Source organism: Zootoca vivipara, chromosome 2 (genome assembly GCF_963506605.1).
Source record: "Zootoca vivipara chromosome 2, rZooViv1.1, whole genome shotgun sequence".
NCBI lineage: Eukaryota > Metazoa > Chordata > Lepidosauria > Squamata > Lacertidae > Zootoca > Zootoca vivipara.
This window is the reverse complement of record NC_083277.1, coordinates 33846737-33873301: the sequence shown is the minus strand read 5'-3', so window position 1 is coordinate 33873301 and position 26565 is coordinate 33846737. Positions and strand designations below refer to the sequence as shown.

At 40.2% G+C, this 26565-nt stretch overlaps 1 protein-coding gene across 7 annotated transcripts in view; it reads right to left on the bottom strand.

Annotated features, from left to right (window-relative positions):
- ITPR1 (inositol 1,4,5-trisphosphate receptor type 1) overlaps nucleotides 1-26565 on the bottom strand; it is a 216163-nt gene that overhangs the window by 118789 nt on the left and 70809 nt on the right. For 4 of the 7 annotated variants that reach the window (XM_060271356.1, XM_060271359.1, XM_060271358.1 and 1 more), the window contains exons 5-21: nucleotides 23027-23113; nucleotides 22046-22204; nucleotides 17569-17667; nucleotides 16309-16392; nucleotides 16070-16216; nucleotides 14967-15062; nucleotides 13236-13280; nucleotides 8474-8628; nucleotides 7845-7944; nucleotides 6946-7106; nucleotides 6271-6412; nucleotides 4867-5025; nucleotides 4261-4433; nucleotides 3039-3158; nucleotides 2474-2668; nucleotides 1615-1866; nucleotides 1130-1271 (exon numbers count right to left, since the gene is read on the bottom strand). In XM_060271356.1, the coding sequence (XP_060127339.1) occupies nucleotides 1130-1271; nucleotides 1615-1866; nucleotides 2474-2668; nucleotides 3039-3158; nucleotides 4261-4433; nucleotides 4867-5025; nucleotides 6271-6412; nucleotides 6946-7106; nucleotides 7845-7944; nucleotides 8474-8628; nucleotides 13236-13280; nucleotides 14967-15062; nucleotides 16070-16216; nucleotides 16309-16392; nucleotides 17569-17667; nucleotides 22046-22204; nucleotides 23027-23113 (2316 nt within the window). The remainder of the gene's footprint in view (nucleotides 1-1129; nucleotides 1272-1614; nucleotides 1867-2473; nucleotides 2669-3038; nucleotides 3159-4260; nucleotides 4434-4866; nucleotides 5026-6270; nucleotides 6413-6945; nucleotides 7107-7844; nucleotides 7945-8473; nucleotides 8629-13235; nucleotides 13281-14966; nucleotides 15063-16069; nucleotides 16217-16308; nucleotides 16393-17568; nucleotides 17668-22045; nucleotides 22205-23026; nucleotides 23114-26565) is intronic. The other 3 variants (XM_060271357.1, XM_060271360.1, XM_060271362.1) reach the window with 1 other exon arrangement.

Here is a 26565-nt window from a genome sequence, read left to right as displayed (position 1 = left end):
TTAAATCTGCCAGTTCATATTTTTTACCATTTTTTACCATTTTTTTACCATTGATTTTTGGACACCAACCTATGGCAGTGCTTTTTCAGAGAGCTTTTCTCAATATTTCGTAACAGAACCAATCTCCTGCAACTGTTTCTGTGGGCTTTTCTGCTTTTTAATGACTTGCTATTCTTTCTGGTCTTTTTTGTACAGTTTCACTTGTTATTGTTGTGCTTTGATTGCTTTAATTTACTGCTATTCGATGATATCTGATGTTAGCAATTTTCAAACTTAAGTTCAATTATTTCCATGGGTCTACCCAGAGTGTGACTTACTTGGATATTATCTATAGATTTTAACCAAAAAAAGGTCAAAGCTACCCTGTAGACATTTCAGATCAAGGGCAGTATTGCAGTGCTCTATTAAATGACAGTAAATAAATATTTGTGCAGAATGATGTGATCTGCCACAGGGTCATTCCAAAAAAGCAGGAAGTACGTGAAGACCCAAATGTCTTTTGAATTTCATTGCTACTTTAACCAAGTTGCAACAAGGCAAGCAGTCATAGTACTGTTTTAGAGGAAGCTAAACCTCTGGCATCTTCAGTGACAAAAATCTCTCTTCCAACAGGGCCTGAGGTATTGAAAAGTCACCTCAAGATAAGAGTGGACAGTACTGAGGAATATATGAAACTGCCTTACACCAGGGAAAGGTAATTTCTTCTGTCCAAACTTGGTGCCCTGCATCTGTTTTGGAGTACAACTCCCATAATTCCTAGCCATTGGTCATACTGCCTGAGGCTGATGCAAGATGCAGTCCAACAACATTGGGAGGGCACCAGGTTGGAGAAGGCTGGTCTACACTGACGGGCAGCACTTCTCTAGGCAGAAAACTTCCCTGTCACCTGCAACCTCATCCTTCCAACTGCAAATGCCAGGGGTTGAAAATACCTGGGACTTTCTGAGTGCAAGTTCACTAAACTACAGATGGACCAACTGCCTGTCTTAGTGTAAGGAAGTTTCATCTGTTGATACTATTAGTCCAACTATGTGGGCAATTTAGGATTAGCCCCAGCGTGAGAGTTAGCATCAATTCAGAGGTCTTGCAACTCAGATTTATTTAAAAAGAAAAGAAAAAAGATCTTTACCTCAAAGGTGAGTTTATTTTTTTCTTTGTCGGAGAAAGGAAATCTCTGGCAGACAACGTCTCTTAAATATTCCTCAACAAAGTCCATGGTTTGTGCAAACCGCTCCTTGATTTCATCTTTGGAAGTTCCACTGCTATCATAGCTGAAGAAAGGAAACGAAAAACTTCAAATGGGAGAATGCCATAGGAAACTTATAGTTCTTCTCCTTTTCTTGAGTCAGTCAGAAAGTACACAGAAAACTGTCATATGCCAAGTCAGACCACTGGGTCCATCTAGCTCCATTCTGTAACATTTTTTAGCATAAATATATTTTTAAGGCGGCTCCTGGAGCAAACATTCATTCTTTCCAAAAGCAGTCACTCCTGGCATTCCTGAATATGGTCCCACAGTAGGGCTGCTACAGGGCACTGTGCAAAAGAGTGAAAAAGCATCTAGGCATTTAATGGCCCTCGTTTCAGAGAACCATTTGATCACAAAATACTCACTCATCGATTGCAATTTCAGAAGGTATCTCTGACCACAACCGGGCATATTTTACTGGTGTCACTTGTTCTTGGGGATCGCGGTCAACGTGCATATGCAGCATCAGCCGGCAGAACGACGCTCTCAAGTCATAAGGCAAATTTTCATCGGACATGCAGCGAAGGATGAGATCTACATCTAGCTGGCCAGATATTTCATTTATAGCCAAGTATTGCCGATCAAGGCACATCCTAGCAAAAAGATTCAACTGGTACCTTTGGGAGTTAGGGGAGAAGGAGAAGAGTATCATTTTGCTTGCCTGGGACTGAAAGTTAGAAGATACCTCAGAGGGAACAATTCAATGCATATTCTGATGCAGCAGCAGAAATAACACTTCTTCAGGAACAGAAGTACATTAGCAGTCCGTGGGAGGCTGAATTTGTCATATATCTCTGCATATAATTCAACATTACTATCATTTCTTTAAATCCAATTTGAAAAATATCCCAGATGAACTGCTGATGAACCTTTTAAAAAAACCCAATGTATTTTATGTACTTATTTTAAAAATTTGGACAAGTTCCACCAAACAAACATGGAGCCTCCAAACAATTTTAATGAGTTTATAATACGAAAGCAGATTTGAACAACCAATTTTGCCAATGATCAGTTAAAAATGTAGCTTGATTGTGAAGAACCAATATCACAGCTGTATGAAACTGTTGTTAGGGAAAGCATCATTTGAGAGCCACCTCTTTAACCAATTATATCAATTAACCTTGAAGTCTTCTAGAAGCTGGTTAACATTACATATAGCTAGAGTCAGTTGTATATACACTTCAGGTTACACTGCCGTAGCCAAATATCGCTTGCGGTGTTAACCTGTAGTAGCTGAGCACATCCCGGTCTTCCTTCTGCCCTTCTTTAGCATCCTGAGCCAGCTCTCTGATACTCTTACTGCGGACCTCTTTGTTGCTGTCTCTCCAGAATAACCAGACTTCTTCCTCATCCTCACCAACCTCCAATGAATTCTCTCCAGACGACAGCTCTTCAAATTCAAACCGAGACAGGACCAGTCTAAGAATTGAGCAAGAGTGAAAAGCAATTATTTATATTAAATATATTAATGAATCTACACAGGTTTCTTCTATTTGTTATCAGAAAGCCATTTTCTGCTAGTCAACCACGACATACAATGGCAACAGCACACCTTGGCGTAAGGTAAAGGCTTTTGTTAATTTTAAATCTACTTCATGACACACCTACTTCTAGGATTAAAAACTTGTTGAAGAATCCATTGTTCCAACAAAAATAATAGCCTACGTATTATCTGTATTTTCCCCAAACAGGAGGTGATTTTTTTTAAATAGGTCATTATTGTCAAGGCTCAGAACGCCGCAATCTTCTTATTTCTAAAAGGAAGTTCTTGAAAAACATCTCAACTTACTTGGTTTCAATGAGTATGTCTGCATTTGCTGGGTTTAACACAGCTTTACAAATCAGCTCCTGGGTCACTGGAATAGATTTGTTCATGGACACACAAAGATCTGAAAGGTAATCCAAGAATCTAATGGGGAGGGAAAGACGAAGCCCATTAAATTTTGTACAATGTTTCAGATGCTAAAGAGCTGAATTAAGGAAGGTGATAAAATATACCTCCCACCCACCCACCCAGGCCCTCAAAAGATTAAGGCTAGGGTATGCAACAAATAACTAACAGGATGCACCTAATCTACCAAATCATTTGTCATCAGACATCTCATTTTTAAAATCCCCTTTTCTACAAAACTAAAAACAACAACATAAAATCAAAGAATTGTAAAATTGGGAGGGACCCCGGGGTCATCTAGTGCAACCCCCTGCAATGACAGAATCTCAGCTAAAGCAGTCATGACAGATGGCCATCCAAACTCTCCTTAAAAACCTCCAAGGAAGGAGAGTCCACCACCTCCTGAGTGAGAGCATTCCACTGTCAAACAACTCATACTGTCAGAAAGTTATTTGTGGTATTGAGTTGGAATCTCCCTTGAATCCGTTGGTTTGGGCCCACCCAGTGCTCTTTTTCTTTAGAAAGAGCCATTAAGTTGTTGCAGCAAATGCCTCCAAAACACACACCCTAAAAACCACTGGTCCTACCCTCCAGAGCAGGAGAGAACAAGCTTGCTTCATCTTTCAGCCCTTTAGATATTTAAAGATGGCTATCACATCTCTCAGTCTCCTCTTTCCCTGGCTAAGCATACCCAACTTCCTCAACTGTTCCTCATAAGGCTAGGTTTCATCATGACTCCCACGAAACCAGTGTTTATTCACTTTTGAATCAGCAGTAGATATCACCCCATTATGCTGCATCCAGACATTATAACACATGGCAGAAGTAGGTGCCCCCAAAGGTATTCACTGGGTGTCTGCTGACAACAGCAAAGGGCACAGACAGTGATAATAACCCCTTAGATAACTTATGTTGTGCTCCTTGCGCATCATTACAACTCATGACGTTGTGTGGAAAGCTCACGAGTGTTGTTGGCATGTCAATTTCTCCAAGCAGAAAGACCCAGGCAGGCATGAAAACAGACTACTGACCAATCGCTCAGGTAGTTTCAGAAAACCTACAGAAGTGTTTGTGCACCGTTTATTTTGTCTAAGCAGTAGAAGGAAGAGTCTTCTCTTACCTCGGCTCTCTGTTTTTCCTTACAAGGCTAACAAAGGTATCAATCTCAGCAGCAGTAATGTGCTTCTCCAACAGCTTGCGGTTATTATGGAGCAGTGCTGTTATAGTGTCTTCTGCCAAGACGTCATACCCAATTTGCTTCTGCATAAAGCCAAACTGCTTGGCTATATATTCCTTGCAAAGAGAAAGTGGGTGGGGTGGAGAGAGAGAGAGAGAGAGAGAAGATGCTTACATCACTTAAAAACCTTAGAGTGAAAGGAAATGTGAAATTATCCATTTATGTTGATTTCTTGATGTGATTTTTTGTTTTTAGGAAAATACTGAAAAGCAGGGTGTGCATGATCCTTTTGTCATATGAACTGCTGCCCAGTCTAACTTGGATCTGCAGTTCCAGTTTGCAATCAGCCCAATTGTTCATTGCGTGAGTCATAGTTTTTTCCAGTTTGGATCTAACAGCAAACAACTGTTATTATTGATCATTATTGGGTGTTGGTGGGGAGGCTAGAGAATGTAAATGATTCAAAAGCTTTCACACCAAGCAGTTCAGTTGTCCTTTATGGTTACGTTTTGGAGAAACACACCAGACAGTCTCAAACTCCTTGCTAACCTGGTTCTTCCTGTAGTCTTGTTGGGAGTGTCTCAAAACTCTGTAACAGAGCCGACATATGTGTCTGAAAGGAGCGTGGCGTTGGTCTCCAAGTTCTTCTAGTCTCAGCATTGGTCCATCTCCACAGTCAGTAAATGGTGCTTGTAATAGCTTGAATATCTGGCAAATTATTTTAGAAAGATAGAAGAAATGAATCAGCATTAACATTGCAGCACTAGAACCATGAGTATCATCTACAGAGTCTTGCCTTAGGTTTACTATGAGATTGAAGTGATCCTATCTACTGACAGCCACTTCTGTTTCACCAGAGGCCGTGTCTACATGCCAGGATCCTTGCCTACAGCAACTAATCACATGACAGAGAACCCTATATTGGGAAGCTGCTAAACTCCATCTTATGCAAATTTGCATTTTAAAAAATAGGCTTCTGAGCATGGCAGGCAACTCCAGACAAGCAAACTTCCCCTTCTAATCAGTTATATAAGGGCTGCTTCACATGTCACAGTAGACCATGGTTAAAAGTTTACCAAGAATGAGCAGATTGATTTCCTTCATTCCTCTCCTAATGTGAGTGGTGCTGGAGGAGACTCTTGAGAGTCCCATGGACTGCAAGAAGATCAAACCTATCCATTCTTAAGGAAATCAGCCCTGAGTGCTCCCTGGAAGGACAGATCGTGAAGCTGAGGCTCCAATACTTTGGCCACCTCATGAGAAGAGAAGAATCCTTGGAAAAGACCCTGATGTTGGGAAAGATTGAGGGCACTAGGAGAAGGGGACGACAGAGGACAAGATGGTTGGACAGTGTTCTCGAAGCTACGAACATGAGTTTGACCAAACTGCGGGAGGCAGTGCAAGACAGGAGTGCCTGGCGTGCTATGGTCCATGGGGTCACGAAGAGTCGGACACGACTAAACGACTAAACAACAACAAATGTGAGTGGGAGCAATAAGCCACACTCCTTGGCTGAGGGTTATGCCCAAATCAAGTACCATAGTTTGTTTTGCTCACACCATAACCGGGAAGTCAACAAGAACAATAATTGGCTTTAGATGATGTTTGCTTGGAGCAAATCTACATTACTGTCATACACTGGGTTGACTTTTTCATAGAGATATTCACTATGACTTCAATTCTCTCCCCCAGTTAGCATACGCCCATCACTGTAGATATTTTGCCCCACTATTCACAACTTACATTGAACAACATTTGATATTTTGTCGCCCATTTATTCAGGGTCCAATTTCACAAATACTTCTCAATTGAAATCTGAGATTCTGGACAGGGATTTATGTTGTGGCATCTCTATTTACAAGCCCCTTATCCCAAGAAGTCCAGACCATCAGCAATTTTATTTGTGACATCTATGTCATCAGAAACAACCTTATTAAACACAATTTACTGTACCTGTTTCAAAATATTTTGCTCTCTCATTAGCTTTTGTCGTTCTCTGTTTGGCTTTGAGAACATGACTTCAAGCACATCTTGTCCAGAATTTGTTCCACCGGTAACAAAATATACCAAATCTTCCAGCAACTTTGTAACAGACCTACAGTTTGTTTTTAAAGAAAATCCTAGCTGTTAATCCAAAATATAATATGAATAGTGAAAATACCACCCTCTTAAAATAAACACAAGCCACTGAGTTACAATGAAGGAAATACGCTCATATTAAAAACAGAGCACTGTATTCAGAGCCACCCCCAAAAATGTATTACAAGTTCAAAGTTATATTTTGAGTAATTGTTGAAGGAGAGGGGTTGTTACAATTCATAGGTATCGAAGAAATTGGTACAAGAAACTCATGCAAGATCACTACAATATGTAACAGTTTCATTATTGGCTCCTTTTCTAACATCTCTAGACTGCTTTAAAAACTAAAAATAACTTGATGCTTATTGTTGCAAATGGTCCTTTTCTGTACCACTCTGTGACATCACCTGAAAAGCAGTATATAAGTAACTTAAATATTAAATTAATGAATGAAATAAACAAAGCTGCCTTCTCTGTCTTTCAACCTTCGTCTTATGTTGGAGAACATATTTTTTCCATTAAGAAGCTTGCATTATTATTTTTCCTTACCTCCGTTCATTCTGGGTTATTGTCCCCTTTTCCAACTTGCCAGCAATTGAACCCAATACTTTGCTTGCGTCATTTGCAAAATCCAAGTCTCGAACTTCTGCAGGAGAAACTGGTACTATAGCAAAAGCTTCTTTGTCTTCTTTTACTGGAGAGGTGCCAATCTTTAAAAACAAGGCCATTTTAGTCACAATCTCACAGAGAAAACGCAGTTGTAATGAAGTCCGTAGGGAAACAATGTTCAGGTTCTCCAAACATTATTGTGAAATTGTGGTAGGAATAGTTCCATTACCACAATAGGCAATTCATTGTCTTTAATTATCATAGTTCAAGCCAAACTCATTGGTTCAGATTCTTCCATTACTTTTTTTAGTGAAGATTCTATTATCTATTGGATTTTATTTTATTTTTTAGTTATGAGCTCCAAGGCTATGATCTTCTGTTTCCCCCTTTGACTGCAGTGCTAAACCAGAAAAAAAAGCAGCGGGGAGGAGGAAGATGATTTGTTAACCACTTTGCTATCTTTTCTGATGAAAAGCAGGACACCAATGCTTGAAATAAATAATAGGATGAGAGACTAGCTACTATAAGGGTTGTGTTGAGACGGTAGAGGGACTTGTCGTTAGCCAAATGGACAAGCAATCAGCACAAGTATCATACCCTGATACACAATAACCTTTGCAAGGTCTTCCAAGAGATACCAGTACTTATTTCTTTCAATTTAAGATGCAAAGCGTTAATTTATGCTCTTCTACTAATCCATTTTAATAATGGACTGGGGTTGGTTGCACCCAAGCAATGCTGTGTGAATCATGTCCTAAATAAGAATTGTCTTCATCAGTATCTTCTCTGAAATAGCTTTATTGGTAGCAGAAGAGATGAGATTTCATTGCATGACTTACTTTAAGCATCACAGGTTTTTCTTCTTCTTTATCAATTGGGATATTGGTGCTGTGAACCCAGGTATTTGTACACAGATGTCTAAGTCTGACATAGGAGTTCCTAAAAAGAACCAGGTATTTTTTATATTATTAAGCTCTTTGGTAACCCAATACTTTTCAAACACATTTACAACACCTTTTCAATCTCCTTTTAATTTTTTACTTGCAAGGTTTTATTTCAACTGGAATATGAAATGCAGCCAAGTCTTAAATTGCCAGGTATTCAGTATGTAATGACTTCTATGAAGCCTGACTCAATATTTCAAATGATATTTCCCAGGTACCAATGGGATGCTAGTTGTAGAGGTGGGTTTTTGACACTGGGTTTTTTTAAGGTAAGATCCAGCTGCAATGGAATTCCCCCTTCTTCCTGCAGCCCTCAGCTATTCTGGAGGGGGGGGGCAACTCACTGGCACAGATTTTGGGGGAGTGCTGTTTCCTAGCCATCAAGGAAGCACTGGAAAATAAGTCACAACTCTTTTTTGCAAAGGTGCTGCCTTTTGTAACTGTCTGCTGCAGTAAGACGGGTCTGGCATTTTAAAGTGGTCTCACAATAGCTGCAGACACCTTCATCATTTATAACATCTTACCTTGGGACAAGGCTGTCTCCCCCTCGTAAAGTAGTGGGGTCAAGCTCAAAGATCGAAGAGATATCATTTCCTTCAGGAACAGAGACTAAAGAGTATGCCATCTTCTCTGGAGCATTATGCAAGCCCCTTCTGGCTGCATCCTGGTCAGGATCCAGCTGTGGAAGAAATTGCAAATCAAATCAACATTGCAAAACTGCCTACCCAGGCTGGAGGGCAGAGCACCTCATGGTTATAACTGAAGCATTACAAATACAGATACAGGCACAAGAACTCAATGGCACATCACAATCTAATAGGGTTAACTAGAACTGGGCAGAAGACTTAGAAGCAACAGTAAACCAGCAAGCTGGGTTGTGTCAAAGTCATTGAGAAGCCAAGACATAGCCTAGGTTTTTCCAGAGCTCCTCAGTCTCCTAGAAAGGACAATTCTACCCAAGTTAGGCAACCAAAATTACAGCTGCCAAGTTTTGGCAACCAACAATTAATTCATATTTGTTCCCATTGTTTTAAGGGCAGGTTGATATCCTCCTGACTCCCTTGTGTAGGGAGAGGCATTTTTTGGCCAAATCCTTGCCCCTGAAAATCTGCTCAGAGGGTTGAGGGATCCTCTGGAGGAGCATGAAAGGTGGTGTAGAGGGCTGCAGAGAGAAGGGGGGAAATAGTGGAAATTGCCTCCCACTAAAAATAAACCTTATGAATTAAAAAAACAACTGAAGGTTGTTGGAAAGGCCAAGGATACAAAGGAAAATAAATAAATTATCTTTTCTTTAATTTTTATAATAAATATGAAGGTGCTGGACCACCCTGAGATATGTGGCTATAGGGTGATACGTAAATTTAATAAATAAATAAATAAATAATATTGTTAGAGAGCTGAATTACAAGAAAGCAACCCTAAATACAAAAAGGCATACGATTTTTACTTGTAGGAAGTAACAGTTTCTATGGATGCATGCACATAAAATAAGTAACTGCAAGCGGCTTGTCCACGCGTCTTCCAAGAGGCAAGGTTGAATCCCTTGCAACTCCTCCATAGAAAATGTGAAGAATCCCTTCTGCAAAAGCACCTCACAACGTACTGTACTAGAAACATTGTCCAAGAAAACCATAGCAGTGCTGTAAGTGAAAGGAGGCAGAGGAAAAGCAAAATTCAAACCACCAAACAAATCAGATGAAGAAAGGTAAAGCCGGCCCTTACAAAAAGTAGAGTTTGGAGTGAGGGGAAGTAATTTAGTTGACGCACCACAAACAATGTATGGACGGAGCAGTAAAATGTAGATTTGGCCCGAAGCCTTGCTGAGTACACTGCCAGGTATTTCTAGTTCAAAAAGAAGAGAACTTAAAGGAGCCTGACTTGGTTGAAGTGGAGCTTCAGAGGAGTGGGAAATTTTAACCTTTCAGGTTACGTTCCAAAAGACGAAATTGTGCCTTCTGAGCAAGAGATTGACTGAGCCCTTGATGTCTTATTTTTACCATATGCTTATTCATCCAGTGACCAATTCCACACCATCTCGTCTTTTCTCTTACACACACCATTTTATTGTTGTAAAGGCGGCACCTATACCAGAAAAAAATTAATTTGCCTCACACTGTATTTATCTTGCTTATGGTCTAACCTCGCCACCTGGTGGTTAAAAGCAAGAAAAGAGGAAATAGTGCAAGTAAGACCTCCACCCTCTGTGTGTGTAAGAAACGTAGTTGTTTATTGGTTTGCACACAGTTTCCCCTTATGGCTTTTGGAATGTTGCTTTTTCTGTGTTGCAGTAATATGTAACAGAGGAGGAGGAGAAGATAACGATGCAGCCCTTATGCCAAGACAACAGCAGTGCCATATGGGCCTGTGCCACAATCATGAGGACCTACTGGTTCTTCTTTGTGACTGGCGAGACAACTCATCCTATACCCACAAAAACTTAGCATTCCCTACATGATGTAGTGCAAGCAAAATGAGTTAAAGGTAAAAAGAAAATAAGAAAATGAGGAAACTGGCAGCCATTGGCTCTGAACATATAAGGCAGAAATCTCTGAACCTAAATAAGCTAGTTCTTCTCATTAAAAGGGCCATGCTGCAACAGCGTCCTCCTGAACCCAAGTACTTTAGCCCTCTTCCAGCTTCCATTGTTTCTGCTTTCTTATTTGAAGCATTTCTCCCACTCTAACCAAAAGGACTCCCAGATTGGCTTACAAAAGTAATAAAAAAAAAGCTCCCTGCTCTCAGGCCTACAATCTAAAATAAAACACACACAAGGAAAACGTGATGTGGAGGGAGGAAGAAAGGGGTAAGTTAAGGAACCTGTTTTTTTGAGTTACATTTATTATAACAACCAGCTGGGATGCAGCCTGAATGGAATGGCTGAAGGCAGATTGACTCTCAACAGAGGGGATGAAATAGACTCGCTTCACTTGTTAGCACTTTTCTCAGCAGTTCCTTCATTGTCTGCTTTACAGATTGATTTCAACTTCAATTAGCATTGTCGGATTGTAAGCTGACAGGGGAATGTTGGAAATTAGACATGTTGATGAAGGTGGGGATGCTGGCTGCAAGGAAAAGCAGCTGGGTTCTATATTTAGATGGATGTAAGTTGTATCAGCACCACTTTGGTGATTGACTGAATCTACTCTGTTTAACACAGCTATAAAGTGAGGAAAGGGGTATTGGGTGGGAGCAAAGGAAAGAAGGAACTTCTTTAATTCCCCCCCCTCACTAATATTTAGGTTCAGGGCTAGGGCGCTTCATGTGTGTGTTTTGAACACTCTGCAGGACCCTTCTTTACTTCATAACCATATAAAAAAAAATTGAACAACATTATTTTGTGTGATAGCTTATATCATGCATTCCAGGACCTTAAGTGGTAAATAGAATTTGGGTTTGACATATTAATGATGATTGCAGTGAAGACTTACCCATCCTTCATGCAAAGTCCCCAGACAGGTTACAGCAATTAAAGCAGAGTGTTTTAAACAGTTCAAAACAACTTACAATTGCTGCTTATAGTTTCATTCCCATCCCCCCTTCACCTCCCAGCATGATAAAATGCTGAAAATAGCTATGAGCAACAAGCAGTTCTCACAGCATTACCACGTAGAAACAGAAAGGGGGAAACCCCAAAATTTCTTTTTTAAAAATTATCCGAAATCAGCAACCTTGTAATGAAACTAACATGTTATTGAACTTCCTCAGTCTTTTTTTTTTTCAACAGTTTCAATTTTTTGATAAGTTTCCTTAAGGGCTTTTCCACATTCCCCGGCCCTCCCCAAGAATTCACAACTCTAAATAGGAGAGAGTATTGTCTGGGGTGGTAATCCAATGCCAGGAAGGAAACTGTCATTAGTACAGGGGAGGGAGCTAATCTTCGGTGCTGCCTCCTAAAGGCTCCCTAACCCTCTAAATCTGCTCTGGAAGGTCCTAAATGTGGGGGGGGGCTGCAGGGGGGTATCTCTTAAAACCACATCCATCCCCCATTCTGTTGATGGATTCCTTCAGCCAGTAAACAAGCAGCGCTGAATGAACAGCACAGAATACCCACCTCTGCGAATTGCTGTGCACAAACCACCATTAGAAACCTTTTAATAGTTTCTGAAAGAGCTGAACAAGTCTCCTTAATTTAGCACTGAAATCATGTCCTTCTGGTTACTGACACTCCCACTGTCCTACACAATATCCTCAATCAGGAGATGGGATACAATTTCCTGCATCTGTACATACACTTTCTCTGTCTCTCTTTCTACATACACACACACACTTCCCGAGGTCCTTTAATTACAGCATCTCGCTTCCAAGAGCTTAGAACCCTGTGAAAATGCTGCCGCTCAATTCACAAAGACCTGCAGTTTCACCTCTACTATCCGCACCACGTAAACATTCCGAACTGCAACAGCTAGCTTGGCATATTCGAATGCTGACACACACATCCATACATTGGAGACATGACCTTCAACCTCCTACAGTCTGGAGGACAATCAGTAGCATCTGCATATACCATACTTCCGAAAGACTAAGTCAGGAGCGGGGAACATTCAGCTCCTTGTTTTTTCTGGTCATGCAGCACAGAAAATGCTTGCTCACTGTTCTGGAAACTTATCAACAGACACATCCGTTTTTTACAAGCAAGAGTGGAGAGTGACTACAATTTCAATGCAGGGATACAGTTTCCCTATGTCTAATGTAGATGAACTTTTGAGAAACACTGTTCTAACCAAGGTGTAACAAGGGCTTTATAACATGCTTGGATAAATAAAGGTGAGATTACAGCAGGCAGAAGGATAGCAGATTTGTTTAGCTAGGTATCTTACCTAGGTAACTAAAGATTACCACTGGAGACGGCAGTGGAAAACGCCATATTAAATACTTCATCAATTAAGAGGTTAACAAAAAGCTGCAATACTAACTCTGCTTAGTGAGTAAGCCCCACTGAATTCAATAGGACTTACTTCTGAGTAGACATGGTTAGGATTGCACAGTAAGCTTTGATTTGTCTACATGCTTGCCAATCATACCAGGGCCTGTGTCAACACCAGTGCTCAAATTACAGGGGGCAGACGGGGCTTAGCCCCCTTATTTTTTGTGCTGCCCCCTTAGAGACTTACTTTAGAAACTCTAGAAGCATATCAGGGGCATAATTTGGCTAAAATTTGGGGGGTAGGCAGGGGTTGAGTTTGTGGATTTCGTTAAGGGCCCCCTTAACTTCCACTCCCCCAATAATTTGAGCACTGGTCAACACCCCTTGATTAGAGGCAAGAGGATACTCTTGCCTATACTTACTGAGGACTGACATTCCTGGTAATCTTCCACATAGTCAGGATTTACCTGATAGAAGAGAATCACAAGCAGGTCAAAACAACAACTAGCTTTCCCTCCACCCAAAATCTATAACACAGTACACAATGAATTTTATTCTGGCGCATCAATGAATTCATCAAATGCTATCATAGCCGTGCTATGGCCAGCCACTCACAAAAGCAAGCTAAGCAACTGTAAGGCTAAACCAAAAGAAAACCCCATCAATGTAGTGTGCTGGCTCAGCTCTTTAATATGAGCAAATTTGTGCAGGGCATAGGAAGAGCTTGCTGGATCAGACCAGTGACCCATCTAAGTCCAGCATCCTGCTCTAAGAGTGGCCAACCAGATGCATGTGGGAAACCTACAAGCTGGACCAGAATGCAACAGCTCTCTGTCCACTTGTGATTCCCAGAAAGTGGTATTCAAAGGCATATTGCCTCTGACAGTGGAGGTAGAACACAGCCATTGTGACTGTCGTTAGCCCTGTGGCTCCATGAATTTGTCTAATCCTCTTTTAAAGCCATCCAAGTTGGTGGCCCATGGCTGCCTTCCATCGGATAGCGTTCCGTTGTCTAACTTTGTGCTATGTGAGGAACTTCCTTTTATCTTGCCTGAGTCTTCCAACATTCAGTTTCACCGGATGCCCATGAGTTTTAGTGTTACGGGAGGGGGAGAAAAACCTTTCTGTATCCACTTTCTCCATGCAATGCATCGTTTTATAAACTTGTATTATGGTACCTCTCACTCGCTTTTCCTCTAAACTGAAAAGTCCCAAAGGCAGCAACTTTTCCTCATAGCGGAATAGCACCACCCCCTTGATTATTTTGGCTGCCCTTTCCTAACTCTACAGCATCTTTTTTTTTTTTTGGTTTTCTGTCTTTTGTCCTTTTTTGTTGTTGTTGTTGTTGTTAACCTGACTTTACCACGATTATGAGCATTCTTTAGTTAAATCTAATCTAAGGTTGATGTGGGGTGAGGTTATTTTCTTTATGTTATATCTTTATTATCACTTTATTATGGGTTATATTTTCAATATTATTTCATTATTTATGATTTTGTATGTTATGATTTCTTTATTATTTATATCTTTATTCTGTTTGGGTTTGTATGAATTTAAGAAATTGTATTTTAATATGAATTTCAATAAAGATGATATTTTAAAATTTTAAAAAAACAACAACCAGTATTTAAAAAAGTAATTTATAAAAAGAACTTCCGATTATCGACTTAACGCTTACTTATCCTTTTCCTCCTCTGCTTGTTTTCTCCTAATTCCCTAAAAATAAAACCTCTCCTCCTTATCTTTAATAATTCATTCTCTTCATGCATTCTTTAAATTAAGCAAATCACCAACTCTGTCTTAATGCCTTTTTTTTGAGATACTCTTCCACTAATTGCCATTCGTTTTGGGTCTTCTGTTCTACAACATCTCTTTTGAGCTGACTGTATCAACCAGTTCCAAGATATCACGGTTTTCAGGGCACTTATTTATTAAAGTACATCCCCAGTAGGAAAGTCACTTATGGAGAGAGTTTAGTGTTTGTTTCAAGCTTAATTCAGAGAAATGTCGGTGCTGCCTAACTTGCAACCCCTTCAGATTAAGATATTCTTTCCAAGTCTCAATTTAGTTACCCAGTACTTATCCTGAGGAACAGTACCTATAAAACAGAGGAGGAAGGCAGCATGTATGGAAAAGGTTCTCGGGATACTGACCTCTGCAGCTAAGTAGTGTCCAGTCGCAAGATGTTTGAACCGAAAAAGGCTATTCCAATATCCCGCACCACCTCGACAAGGGTCATGTTGTACTACCTGTAAAGTAATAAGAAGAGATGCCCTTGTAGAAACCAGCTCTCTTTTGACCCTAATAGGGTAATCAAGAGAATGGGCCAAAGCTAATGGATAGGAGGAAGAGAAGGGGGACAATCAACAACAACAAAAAAGTTGTCTAAAAGAGCTATGACAAAATATATTTCCAAACGTTTCAGGTAAAAAGTGCTTGGTTATCTCAACATGTTTGTGATAGTGCATCGTCCTATGATGAGTAGCGATGCTACGCTGAAAGAACGTTGGCACCAGTGAGTGTAAAAAGAATGGCTTGGTGTCATAGGATAGCTGCCTTGAGTGAGAGCAGGAAGGAGTGGTTCTATGACCACAGGTGAAATGGACTGTGTTCTGGAGGAAAGGGTTGTCTTTGGTGCCTGGACTCCTCGCTCAGAGATAATGTACAGTAACATCCATATTTGGGGATGTATTTGTTTGTGGAGATGTATACCATGCATTTACTGGTGCCACAACAAATGTTGTGCAGGCAAAATGGTGCTCCAAATAGATGGTGGTGGCATAACTGGTCAAGAGGAAGACTATTAAGACAACTATGGCACAACATCCTCCTAGCCTCAACAGTTTAGAGGGCTTGTTTTTAGCACCCTCTAACCTGGTCTGCAGGTGCTGCTCTTAAATGCCACTCTGTCAGGTGGAAAGGAAGTTTAAACACCAGCCTACTGCTTGAACATCAAACCAACCTGAAAGGTGTTACAGAAATCAGGAGAGATAAGGGTGAGGGGTAAAGCTCTCCTAAAGTGCTCACCAGCTTTCCAGGCACAACATCAGGTGGCCAGGTATCCAATCCAGTTAATAACCTGTCCTTGAGAACATGTTGCTGTTTTTGAAATCTAAACAGTGTTTCCAGGGAGGGGGAAAAATATAGGATGGGAAGCAGGAACAAGCTTTGGTGTGTGTGTAGCTTTCCATCTAGCTTTTAAATAAAGGCAAGACTCATAACAAACCTATTCAGAAATCTCTATTCCCATCTTTACCTCAACTTCCCACAGAGCTTTTGAGCTAGTTGCAGAAGTAGCTGACTGTCTCCCAGTGGTTCTCAGGAAGACGTGCTGCTTCTTTCTGTGCTCATCACAAGTCAGAAATTTTTCCTGCTCTGCATGAAACAACCGCACCACATCACCCTGCAAAGCCGATGAGAAGGCAAATGGGTAGGGAGCTCAACAAACACTTTATAAATTTAAAACCTAGCAATGAGGTGCATTGTTCACCTTACCCCTTTCAGGATATCGTCTTTGTTATCGCTCCATTTCATAAAGAGGACTATTTTCCAGCTTGTGTTGCAGTTCACTGAGTTCACCTGTAACAAAAGCAAGCATAATCAATTAAAACAGAAACATGCAGACACATGAATTGTTATGAAATACTTTTGTTCAGCTGTTGCCATTTTTATATAAAAAACACACACACACAAGCTTCATCAGTGATATAAATTTTTGCAAGGGAAGTGGCAGTGTGCATGAAACATTTGGAATGGTAATGGAAACCATGGTTGATGCTAACTAGGAATTTCTCTCATTGAGGGCTTGCTAACCATGGTGAGAGCTGTCTGATGAATGGAATTTCTGGTGAAAGAGCAAACACCCCCAAAGCTAATTTCAATCATGCAGCATAGTTAAGTGTGGGAGCATGCACCAAAACTACAGGGAATCTTTACAGATTAGGGGAGACAGGTATAGAATCAGACAACGAAGCTTAGTTCAACAACCTTACTGAGGCTATGATTCTGAACAACTTGAGTGTAGCAGCCCAGTTTGCTCAGCAAAATTTTCAGCATGCTTATGCAGATGTTTTCAGAATTCAAAAAGACTTACAGTGCAATCCTACTCATATATACCGTGTTTCTCATATTATAAGACACGTCTTATATTTATTTTTTCCTCAAAAAAAACACACTATGGCTTATTTTCAAGGGATGTCTTATTTTTTTTCCTCCTCCTGCCGGCATTGCTGCTGCACCTATCACTATGTCTTATTTTCGGGGTATGGCTTATATTCCTTGAATGCTTAAAAATCCTGCTATGGCTTATTTTATGGGTATGTCTTAAAATATGAGAAACAGGGTAATCAGAAGTTGAATTCAATAGGGCTTGCCTCCAGGTAAGCTTAACCCAACTTCCCTAGGAGTAAGTTCCATTGAAATCACTATAACTTACTTCTGAGAAAACATGGGTAGGTTTTCTTGAATTTAGCAAACTTACTTCGGCATAAGCAAGCTGGGAATTTTGCTGTTAGTGGTCAGTTCAAGGCTCTGTCATTCAATGACATCTTTAGTAAAGCTAACTGAGCTACAGATGAAAAATGTGTCATAGCAATATTACTATTAATGTAGTATTACTATTAATGTAAGTGTTGAAGCATTTTATTTATACTCTTTATTTGCAGCTTAAAAAACCACTCCAGTTAATCTGCAAAGCAGTGTACAGTCCAACAAATTTTTATTGTCTTGTTTTTGGGTTTTTTTTTTTAAACTTACCTCATTACAGCCAGGATTGTCTACTAGTTGGTGAGTACTGGCGTGCAGAGGCTGGCCAGCATTAACAGGATTCAATACCACCTTGTCCCCTATGACCACCTGAAAAACAAAGGAAGAAGAGAAGAAGAAGAGTTTGGATTTGATATCCCGCTTTATCACTACCCGAAGGAGTCTCAAAGCGGCTAACAATCTCCTTTCCCCTCCTCCCCTACAACAGACACCCTGTAAAGGTATAGTGTTGCCCCTATAATTCTAGTGACCTCCTGTTTGTGCTACTGCAATGTTCTCTTTGTGGGCTGCCCTTGAATTAGCCAGATGCAGAATGAGGCTGTCAGGCTGATGCATGGCACAGTTCAATGGAGCTATGTGTCATAGGTCCTGAAAGTGCTGCACTGCCTACCAATGAGCTTTAGGGCCCAATTAAACAGTGTTAGTGCTAGAGTACAAACCCATAAATGGCCTGATAACCCAAGTAGCAGCCTAAAATGCCACCTTCTGAAGGTAGCCCACTGTTAGTGGTGCTGCTGAAAGGCTGACACTGACACATGACAGGGCCTTCTTGGTTGTGGTCCCCCATTTATGTTGCTGTATTGCTTTTATTGTTTGCCACCCTTTGTCCCATTCAAGAGGAAGGGCAGGATAAAAATCCAAAAAATAATATGAATAATAAAAAGAATATATCTACAAGTTCATTTCAGAGCAATACCATTATTAAGCCAACCAAAATGTCATGGGAAAAGTGCTAGATGGTGTTATTTAAAACACAAACAAACAAAACAGGTAGGGGAGAGAGAGAGAACAGTGGTTGGGGTTTGTCAAGTCCTCCATATCCACATCTTGTTAAGTTTTAAGATGGAGTGTGATATGAGTTAGTGTACATTCAAATGAGGCACTTTCAAGTGCACATGAAGGTTTCAGGTTGTGCTTTTGCCTCTTGGGGAAAAAGAAACACAGAATGGTTGAGCCACGATCTCTGCAATACAACAAGCTGCTGCTCAGTTCTGCCACATGGGAAACAAAGTTTCGGATGGACTGTTTGACCATCAAGGAATGGAACTCAAGACAGAAGCATAGTTTTTCTAGTGCTCCTTCCACCAGCATTCATACTTCGAGGTTAATCTGAAAGTTGACAAAGTGAGCCTTTTTCCATCCACGATAGCACCGAGATTAAAATATTTTACCATCTCTCTCACAGACATGACTCAACAACGACGAGAAGTATAACCCAAAATGCAAAATAGTGAACAATAGTTTGCTTCGGCGATGCCATCCGCCTTTGCTGGTGCATGTTATCATGAGTCACGGAAACCCCTCTTTAAAAATAATAATGCTTAATGCATTTTAAATGAAGCTCTCGACTCTTGAGCAGTATTTCCACAGCAGTATTGAGGCATTACTTTGAAGCGTTCGCACACATGGGAGGGTGGGAGACAGCAAGGATGAAAAGTACCAGCTCCACCACCCCCATCATTACAGTTCGCTGCTTATCAAGTCATTCATGGAAGGCGGCTTTGTATCCTGGGAGGCTTCCAGGGCATTTCAGAACTCTGAACAATCAGAGGTCTAACAGGTACAGGGAGTCTCCATGAAGACAGGAGGCTCTCCCTGCCATATTGTTGCCTTCCATAATTTGGAAGGCGACAGAAATGGCAACCAAGCATAAAGGCTATGCACTTTTCCCTGCTGCTTTTCCTCACACGTTAACAGACACATTTAAATAGCACCTGAAGAGGGTTCATATCCTCAATAAAGCTACACTTGAATCACTCTCACAAAAATACATACGGCGATATAATCTGGAGCCTCTCCTGAAAACTGGCTATTTAAAGTGCTTTGGCCAAACTGATACAGTAATTGGCTGTGTTTCCTGCTTGCACTATTATAACAGGGACATGTGAGGTGCATCAAAACTTCATCAGCTTCAGAATCTCGCAGCTATAGTACCCAATTATCTACCATCACTATCAAGAAACAGTATACTGGAGTTGCCATGTCCTTCATTTTATTTCCATAAAGCAAAACAAAACATATTAAAAACATCTCAGTCCTACATCTTCTGTCACAACCTTTGTGTCAGCTTGCCCAGAAGAATCACCTATGTGGAAAATCAAGGTCATGGAAAGAATTATAATGTGCCACATTATAATTCTTTCCATGACCTTGATTTTCCACATAGGTGATTCTTCTGGAATCAGCAATGGACTGGATGAAGGCCAATAAACTGAAACTCAGCCCTGAGTTTTTGTGGGAAAGTTATCTGCAGAGAGAGAGAGAGAGAGAGAGAGAGAGAGAGAGAGAGAGAGAGAGAGAGAGAGAGAGAGAGAATTCTCCCCCAAAGCGCTAGTATTTTGGGGGTACTCCTAGATTCAGCTTTATCCAAAGTGGCCTAGGTTTTTCTCTGCCTTTCTTCAGATTAGGTTGGCATGCCACTTGTAGCCTCTATGGGACAAAGGCAGCCTAGCCAATATGTTCTAGCAACATTCGGTTTTGCCTAATATACTATATGTATGCCATCAAATGCCAACAGTGCCCTTCAGCTCTCTATATTGGACAAACAGGCCAAACCCTACGCCAAAGGATAAATGGACACAAATCTGACATCAGGAACCACAAGACAGAGAAACCAGTAGGAGAACACTTCAATCTCTCAGGACATTCTATACAAGATCTCAAAGCAGCTGTTTTATTACAGAAAAATTTCAGGAACAGACTGGAAAGAGAAGTTGCTGAATTGGAACTCATTACCAAGCTTAAAACCATGGAGCCACCTGGGATGAATAAAGACATTGGATTCTTATCTCATTATTCATGATCAAGCTTTCTTTAGCGCCTCAGCCCTTGCTTCCCCCCCCCGCAAGACCAATTGCAGTCATTAACAGTCGTTAACAGTCATCAACAGTTACAGGTAGGTAGCCGTGTTGGTCTGAGTCGAAGCAAAATAAAAAAATTCCTTCAGTAGCACCTTAAAGACCAACTAAGTTTATATTTTGGTATGAGCTTTCGTGTGCATTTCGTGTGTATCTGAAGAAGTGTGCATGCACACGAAAGCTCATACCAAAATATAAACTTAGGAGTCATCAACAGGTTTACCACTCCTATCAGCCCATCACCCATTCCCATCACCCCCACCCTCTGAATATACATAAGGGTCTGGTGGCTTCTGTTTCAGTGTATCTGATGAAGTGTGCATGCACACGAAAGCTCATACCAAAATAAAAACTTAGTTGGTCTTTAAGGTGCTACTGAAGGAATTTTTTTATTTTGTTGACTCAGACCAACACAGCTACCTACCTGTAACTAATACTATGTTATATGTTAGGCTGTCTTTGAAGACTATTTGTAAACTTTAATCAAAATACATTCTCACAAATCAGTCCTGGATTAGAGATTGCATCTCAATAGTATTAAAAGAACCTTCAGGTCCATTTCCAAACACAATTCAATATATCACTTAGGACAATATATCACTTAGGACGCAGGTTCTTAAAGGAATGCCTACCACTGCCAACCTGCCTGAGATTAGGTGTGCAGCGATCAGAGGGTGCACATTCTCAGGGAAGGCACCGTAGGTCAATTTCCTTCCCTAGAGAGACGTGTCTGACACATATTGTTAGAGGCAAATGGATTTTTATTCTCCCAGGCTTTTAAGTGCATTTTAACATACTTTTTCATTCTTAAAATGCACAAACAATTACATATTCAGCTCTACTGAAGGGGATATATACAACTTTTAAAGAAATAAACAATACTAGCCCCATGTAACTGAGGGGCAGACATGCTAAACTGTTACAGTAAAGCAATGGAGACTCCCATGGCACCTTAAAGTGAATGGGTGAGATCCAACAGGGTTTCTCCTTCCTCTCTTCTCCCTATGCAGCATCCAAGTGCCTCCATGTTATGCTCCAGAGGGTTAGGAAACTATTTGGAGCAGATTTTGGAGGGTGCCGAGGGGGGTGGAGGGAGAAAAAGGAAACTAGAAATCCAGTTGCACAAGTAGATTTCTGTTGTGCAGATGGACAGACAACAAGAGGATGTCGCCCAATGCTAATTTTGGCACACAACTTTCATGGATGCTGCCCACCACCACCCCCACCACCCAGTTTTTGCTGCAATGAAAGTAAATTTTAAAAATTCCCAATCGTTTTATGATCGGGAAACTAAATGCGTGTCGCATTGCTATATTTTAGCTCAAGAACAAATACATCAACAAAATGAGTTAAGTGTTTTCATAACCATTTGAAGTAAGTGGAGATTTAGATGGCTACTGTTCCAGTCTTTAAAAAATGTCCCTTGTTTCCAAAACATTTGTTGCCATAGCAATTCACCTCCCACTCTCTTCAGTCCAGGAAAAAAGAGACATGTATACTGTATAGACTCTTGTGCATTTAATTAATCACAAAAAAGTAAGCTACTGATGAAAAAGCTTTGCAATATATTGCACCGCACACCGTTTTCTCTGACAATCCTGTAAACTTACGCTATCTCCTATGGAACGCAGTTTGTAGAATGGCTGTATGTAAAACCAGGACCCTTCATTGCCAGCCTCATCCAGAGTGACCCTCATAGCATTCTTCTCTAGCAGAGCTGGAAGTCTCTTATTTACAGTCAAGTATTTGTTGCTTTTCAAGTGCAAAAGCTAGAAGTTAAAAAGAAGGGCACCACAAACACAATTAAAACAAAAACAAAAAAACCTTTTATCCCACTGACAACAATAGTCAAAGTTTTCATAGGAACGATGACAAAATTCCTTTCGTTCCTTAATGTACAGTTCATACTGGGGTTGAAAGCAGAAGACAATTCCATTTTTAAGGCCCCCTTAAAATTATCCCAAGACATTTCTTACACTGAGCAGTCAAGCTACAAGTTGAAACTTCCTACCCAAAATTCTCCATAGCTGAAGGAATACTGCTCACTATGGAGTAAAAATCTGTAGAATACCAATATAATTAAGAGCTATATAGGATGCTATAAAGAGCATTAAATGTTCACTCAGTATATTTATAAATACCTTACAGCTATTACTGCATATACCCTTGTATCAGCTTTAGGAAGATGCTAAAGGCTACAAAGATGCCCAGGCTACAAAAGCTAGCAACCAACCTTACACCCTCCAAATAAATATTGGGATTGTAACCTGCGTGTCTCATATTCAAACCCATCACTCTAGGTGCTGCGCTACTTTGACCCCTTAGAAGAATGGCTGCATATATATGGATAAAATCTGCAAGGCCCAAAGTGCTGTGACAACACAGGGCAACAAGTGCTCACTAAAGCACAACCTCTTGTGAGTCGAAGAAAGACTATGATGCTTCTGCATCTCTACTTGCAAAACAATGAAGTTGCAACTTCATGTCAATTCAAGCCAGTCTGTGTGGCATATTCAGTTACGTATATACAGCTGCATAGAATTATGGGTGCCAGGTTCACGGAGACTTCTTAAAACACAGCCGCAGCATACCTGAATAACATTGCCGTATTGGATAACCGTGCCAAGCAACTTCCTATTCTCGGTCTCATTCTGCTTCTTTTCCAAATCTGCAGCATGCTACAAAGAAAAAGAAAAATGCTGATAAGCAAGGATGGGAAACTGGGTGTCCAACTGCTTGCTTTAGTAAACAAACAAACGTATTTTATGAATACTGCTTGGAGAGCAGGGCAGTGGTGAAGTTTGGAAAGAACAGAGTTCTAGGGAGGAAAAATACTGTGGAAGTCTAAAAGCTCAGCCCCTTGCTGAATGCTAGTTTTAAAATCATCTAGCTTTACTTATACTTTAAAACATTAAAAAAACCAAAACCAAATCAGGACTCAAGTTTCCCAAAAATAGAGCTACACAAAAATATAAAAGCCAACATTATGAATTAAAGTGATATGTGTTGTTGTTGTTGTTGTTGTTTTATTTATATCCCGCCTTTCTCCCTGACAGTGACTCAAGGTAGCTTACAGCTCAAATAAGAACAGCTAAAAACAGGGGGGGGGGGAAACCAATAATTGAAACAGACACACATGATCCATTAAAAAACATACAGATAGTATTAATATACATACATTAGTATTGGCAAATACTAATGCTGGAATACTTGCAACTGGCAAAACTGATTCAGTAAGAGGTTTATCAACACAAAAAGTATCAAGAGAATGGGTTATATACAAAAGTTAAAATTATATTATCCAAACAACTCTTTGCTAGCAGAAATTGAATGATGTTTGCGAAAGACAAGCCTGATAAGAATAAAAAAATAGAAGGAAAGAAAAAACACAAAATATAAACCTGTGGAATAAAAGAAGTAAAACATTGTATAATGGGAAGGATGGGAAGCACTTAAGACAGAAAATCTAGTAAAGTTAAATTACTAGGAGAAATGTGTATTCGCTATGGTTTATTCACATTGCGATTGTTTATTTTTGTGCTTGTTTGTGCTTGTTAAATTGCAATTTTAAATAATTATTTTTTTAAAAGTAAAATAAAAAAACATACAGATAATTACAGTAAAAACAGCACAACAACAGCCCTTTCATTAACAGCAGTCAGTACAAGGATGGAATCAGTCTAACTTCTCTAGGGAGGGAGTTCCAAAGTTTTGGAGCAGCCATGAAGAAGGCCTTCTCCTGCATCCCTACCAAGCATACCTGTGAAGGTGACAGGACTGAGACAAAGGCCTCCCTCAAGTATCTCAAACCCAGGCACGTTCGTATGAGGGAATACAGTCTTTCAGAAAGCTTGGATCTAAAATGTATGTCTAGATGGTTTGTGGCTATCATGTACCATCATGTACAGTGGTGGCCTACAGTGCATTACAAAAGGAACAAGAAGTCCTGCACTGTGGAAGAAAGTCACCTTTCTTATTTTACATAATGTCTACTAAGCCAAACATTCCTTTTTGACATGCTTGCTAAACAGGCTAGTCAGCTTTCCATTAAAACATGCTGGAAGTGGTTTTACATTGCAGAACACCAAGAAATATATTTTGGAACAACTATACAAGGTTAGACAAGAAGGGGGATATAAACCCAAACAATTGTATTCCTCTAATCCATCCTTTAAACAGCAGCAGCAGCAGCAACAACAACAAAAATCAAAATGAAGGAGAATACTTCAAGTATTTCTTACACTTCAGTCTTTCAAGAGGTGAACACTTTTTGAAAGGTGTTAAAAAGTGTTAATCTCTTCATACTCAGAATCCCAAAAGTGTTAAATTAAAAAGCGTTCACAAGAACAAGAAACCTAAAATATGGGGTTACTGCCTACTAATAGTAAAGCTATTATATTTATATACTGTAGATCCATTTCAGTCAGACTTCGGCCAGTAAGACACCTTGGTTAGCCCTGGGTAGCATGGGAGCAGCAGGACCAGAGGAAGAGCACTTCTGCCACAATATTTGGTCCAGGAACACACACAAATGCTAATTCGTGCTAAGCCATTGTTTGGCCTAGTGTTGTAATGTGTGAACTCCATCAGTGTCCTGGAGTCACAAAATGTTTCATCATCTGTTCCGCTTGGAAACTTCACAGCACTTTCAAAACCATCAGTCAGAGTATACTTCTCAACTGAGGTCTTGAGCTGCTGGTAGAGGTGGCGAAGAACTAGATGTGGGTTAACAGGTATAAACATTACAAAATGACAGTACACACACAAGGGGCACACGTGTGGAATGACCAACTTTTGATGCTGAAGAACAAATCAAACCAAGCACTATATGAAAAGGCCACTAGGTGTCAGCTTTCCAAAAGGAGCATTGATTTTTGATGCCGGTCAAAAACTTCAGCGTCCCAGATTCCTAAATCCCTTAAATGGCATTAGCTTAAAATAACCTGACCCTTCGCATTGGTTGATCTACAAGAGAAGATGCTGAGTTCCATTGGTAGACACACAAGCCAAAAATGCATGTGATTAAATATTGGAGTTTCAACGTTTCCTTAAAGATTACTCCAAACCCACATGACACAGAAACAGTAAGACAGGAAACTGCTTTCGCGTTACGCAAAGACCTCGCCAGGAATTCTCAATGAACAGTCTCTCAAACACTAAGATGCTTGTGTGCTTCTATGCTGGCAAGAGATTCATGCAATAAAACACACCATGGTACCACTTAGACATCTTCTAACCATATTAGTTTGTTTGCAGCACAAACAGTAGAAGAGCCCATAGGCATCTTGAAGGCCAACTCATTTTATTATGGCATATGTATTGTGATGAAATATTGTGATTACTGTAATAAAACTGCCGTAATTAAATTTTTAGTACCATAGGAAATTGTGGTGTCTAGGTCTGCGGTCTGCAGGCACATGTTTCAGCTGTGAACCAGTAAATATGTTTTCCTTTAGATTTACCCTTGAAAAACAAACTCCACTATCCCTCCTAAATGCTTTTCTTTTTATATACTCATGTGTGTAGTTTAGGTTTGATAAAACGAATTATCATTGTTAAAAAAAAACTCCTGTTATGCTCAGATCTTTTTCGTGATGAGCCATTCCTTTAAAAACTCTTTTATATGATAGAAATCCATCACTTGTCTATCATAGTTACAGGTAGGTAGCCGTGTTGGTCTGAGTCGAAGCAAAATAGAAAAAAATTCCTTCAGTAGCACCTTAAAGACCAACTAAGTTTTTATTTTGGTATGAGCTTTCGTGTGCATGCACACTTCTTCAGATACACTTGAAACAGAAGTGTCAGACCCTTATATATATACAGAGGGGGGGGTGGGGGGGAATGGGTGATGGGCTGATGGGAGTGGTAAACCTGTAGATGGCTGTTAACGACTGCTGATGACTGCAATTAGTCCTGGGGCGGAAAGCAAGGGCTGAGGCGCTAAAGAAAGCTTGATCATGCATAATGAGATAAGAATCCGATGAAGAAGTGTGCATGCACATGAAAGCTCATACCAAAATAAAAACTTAGTTGGTCTTTAAGGTGCTACCGAAGGATTTTTTTTCTATTTTGTCTATCATAGTTAAGTATAGCACTGAGATCCATGACTTGCTGAGGCAGAGATCTTTAA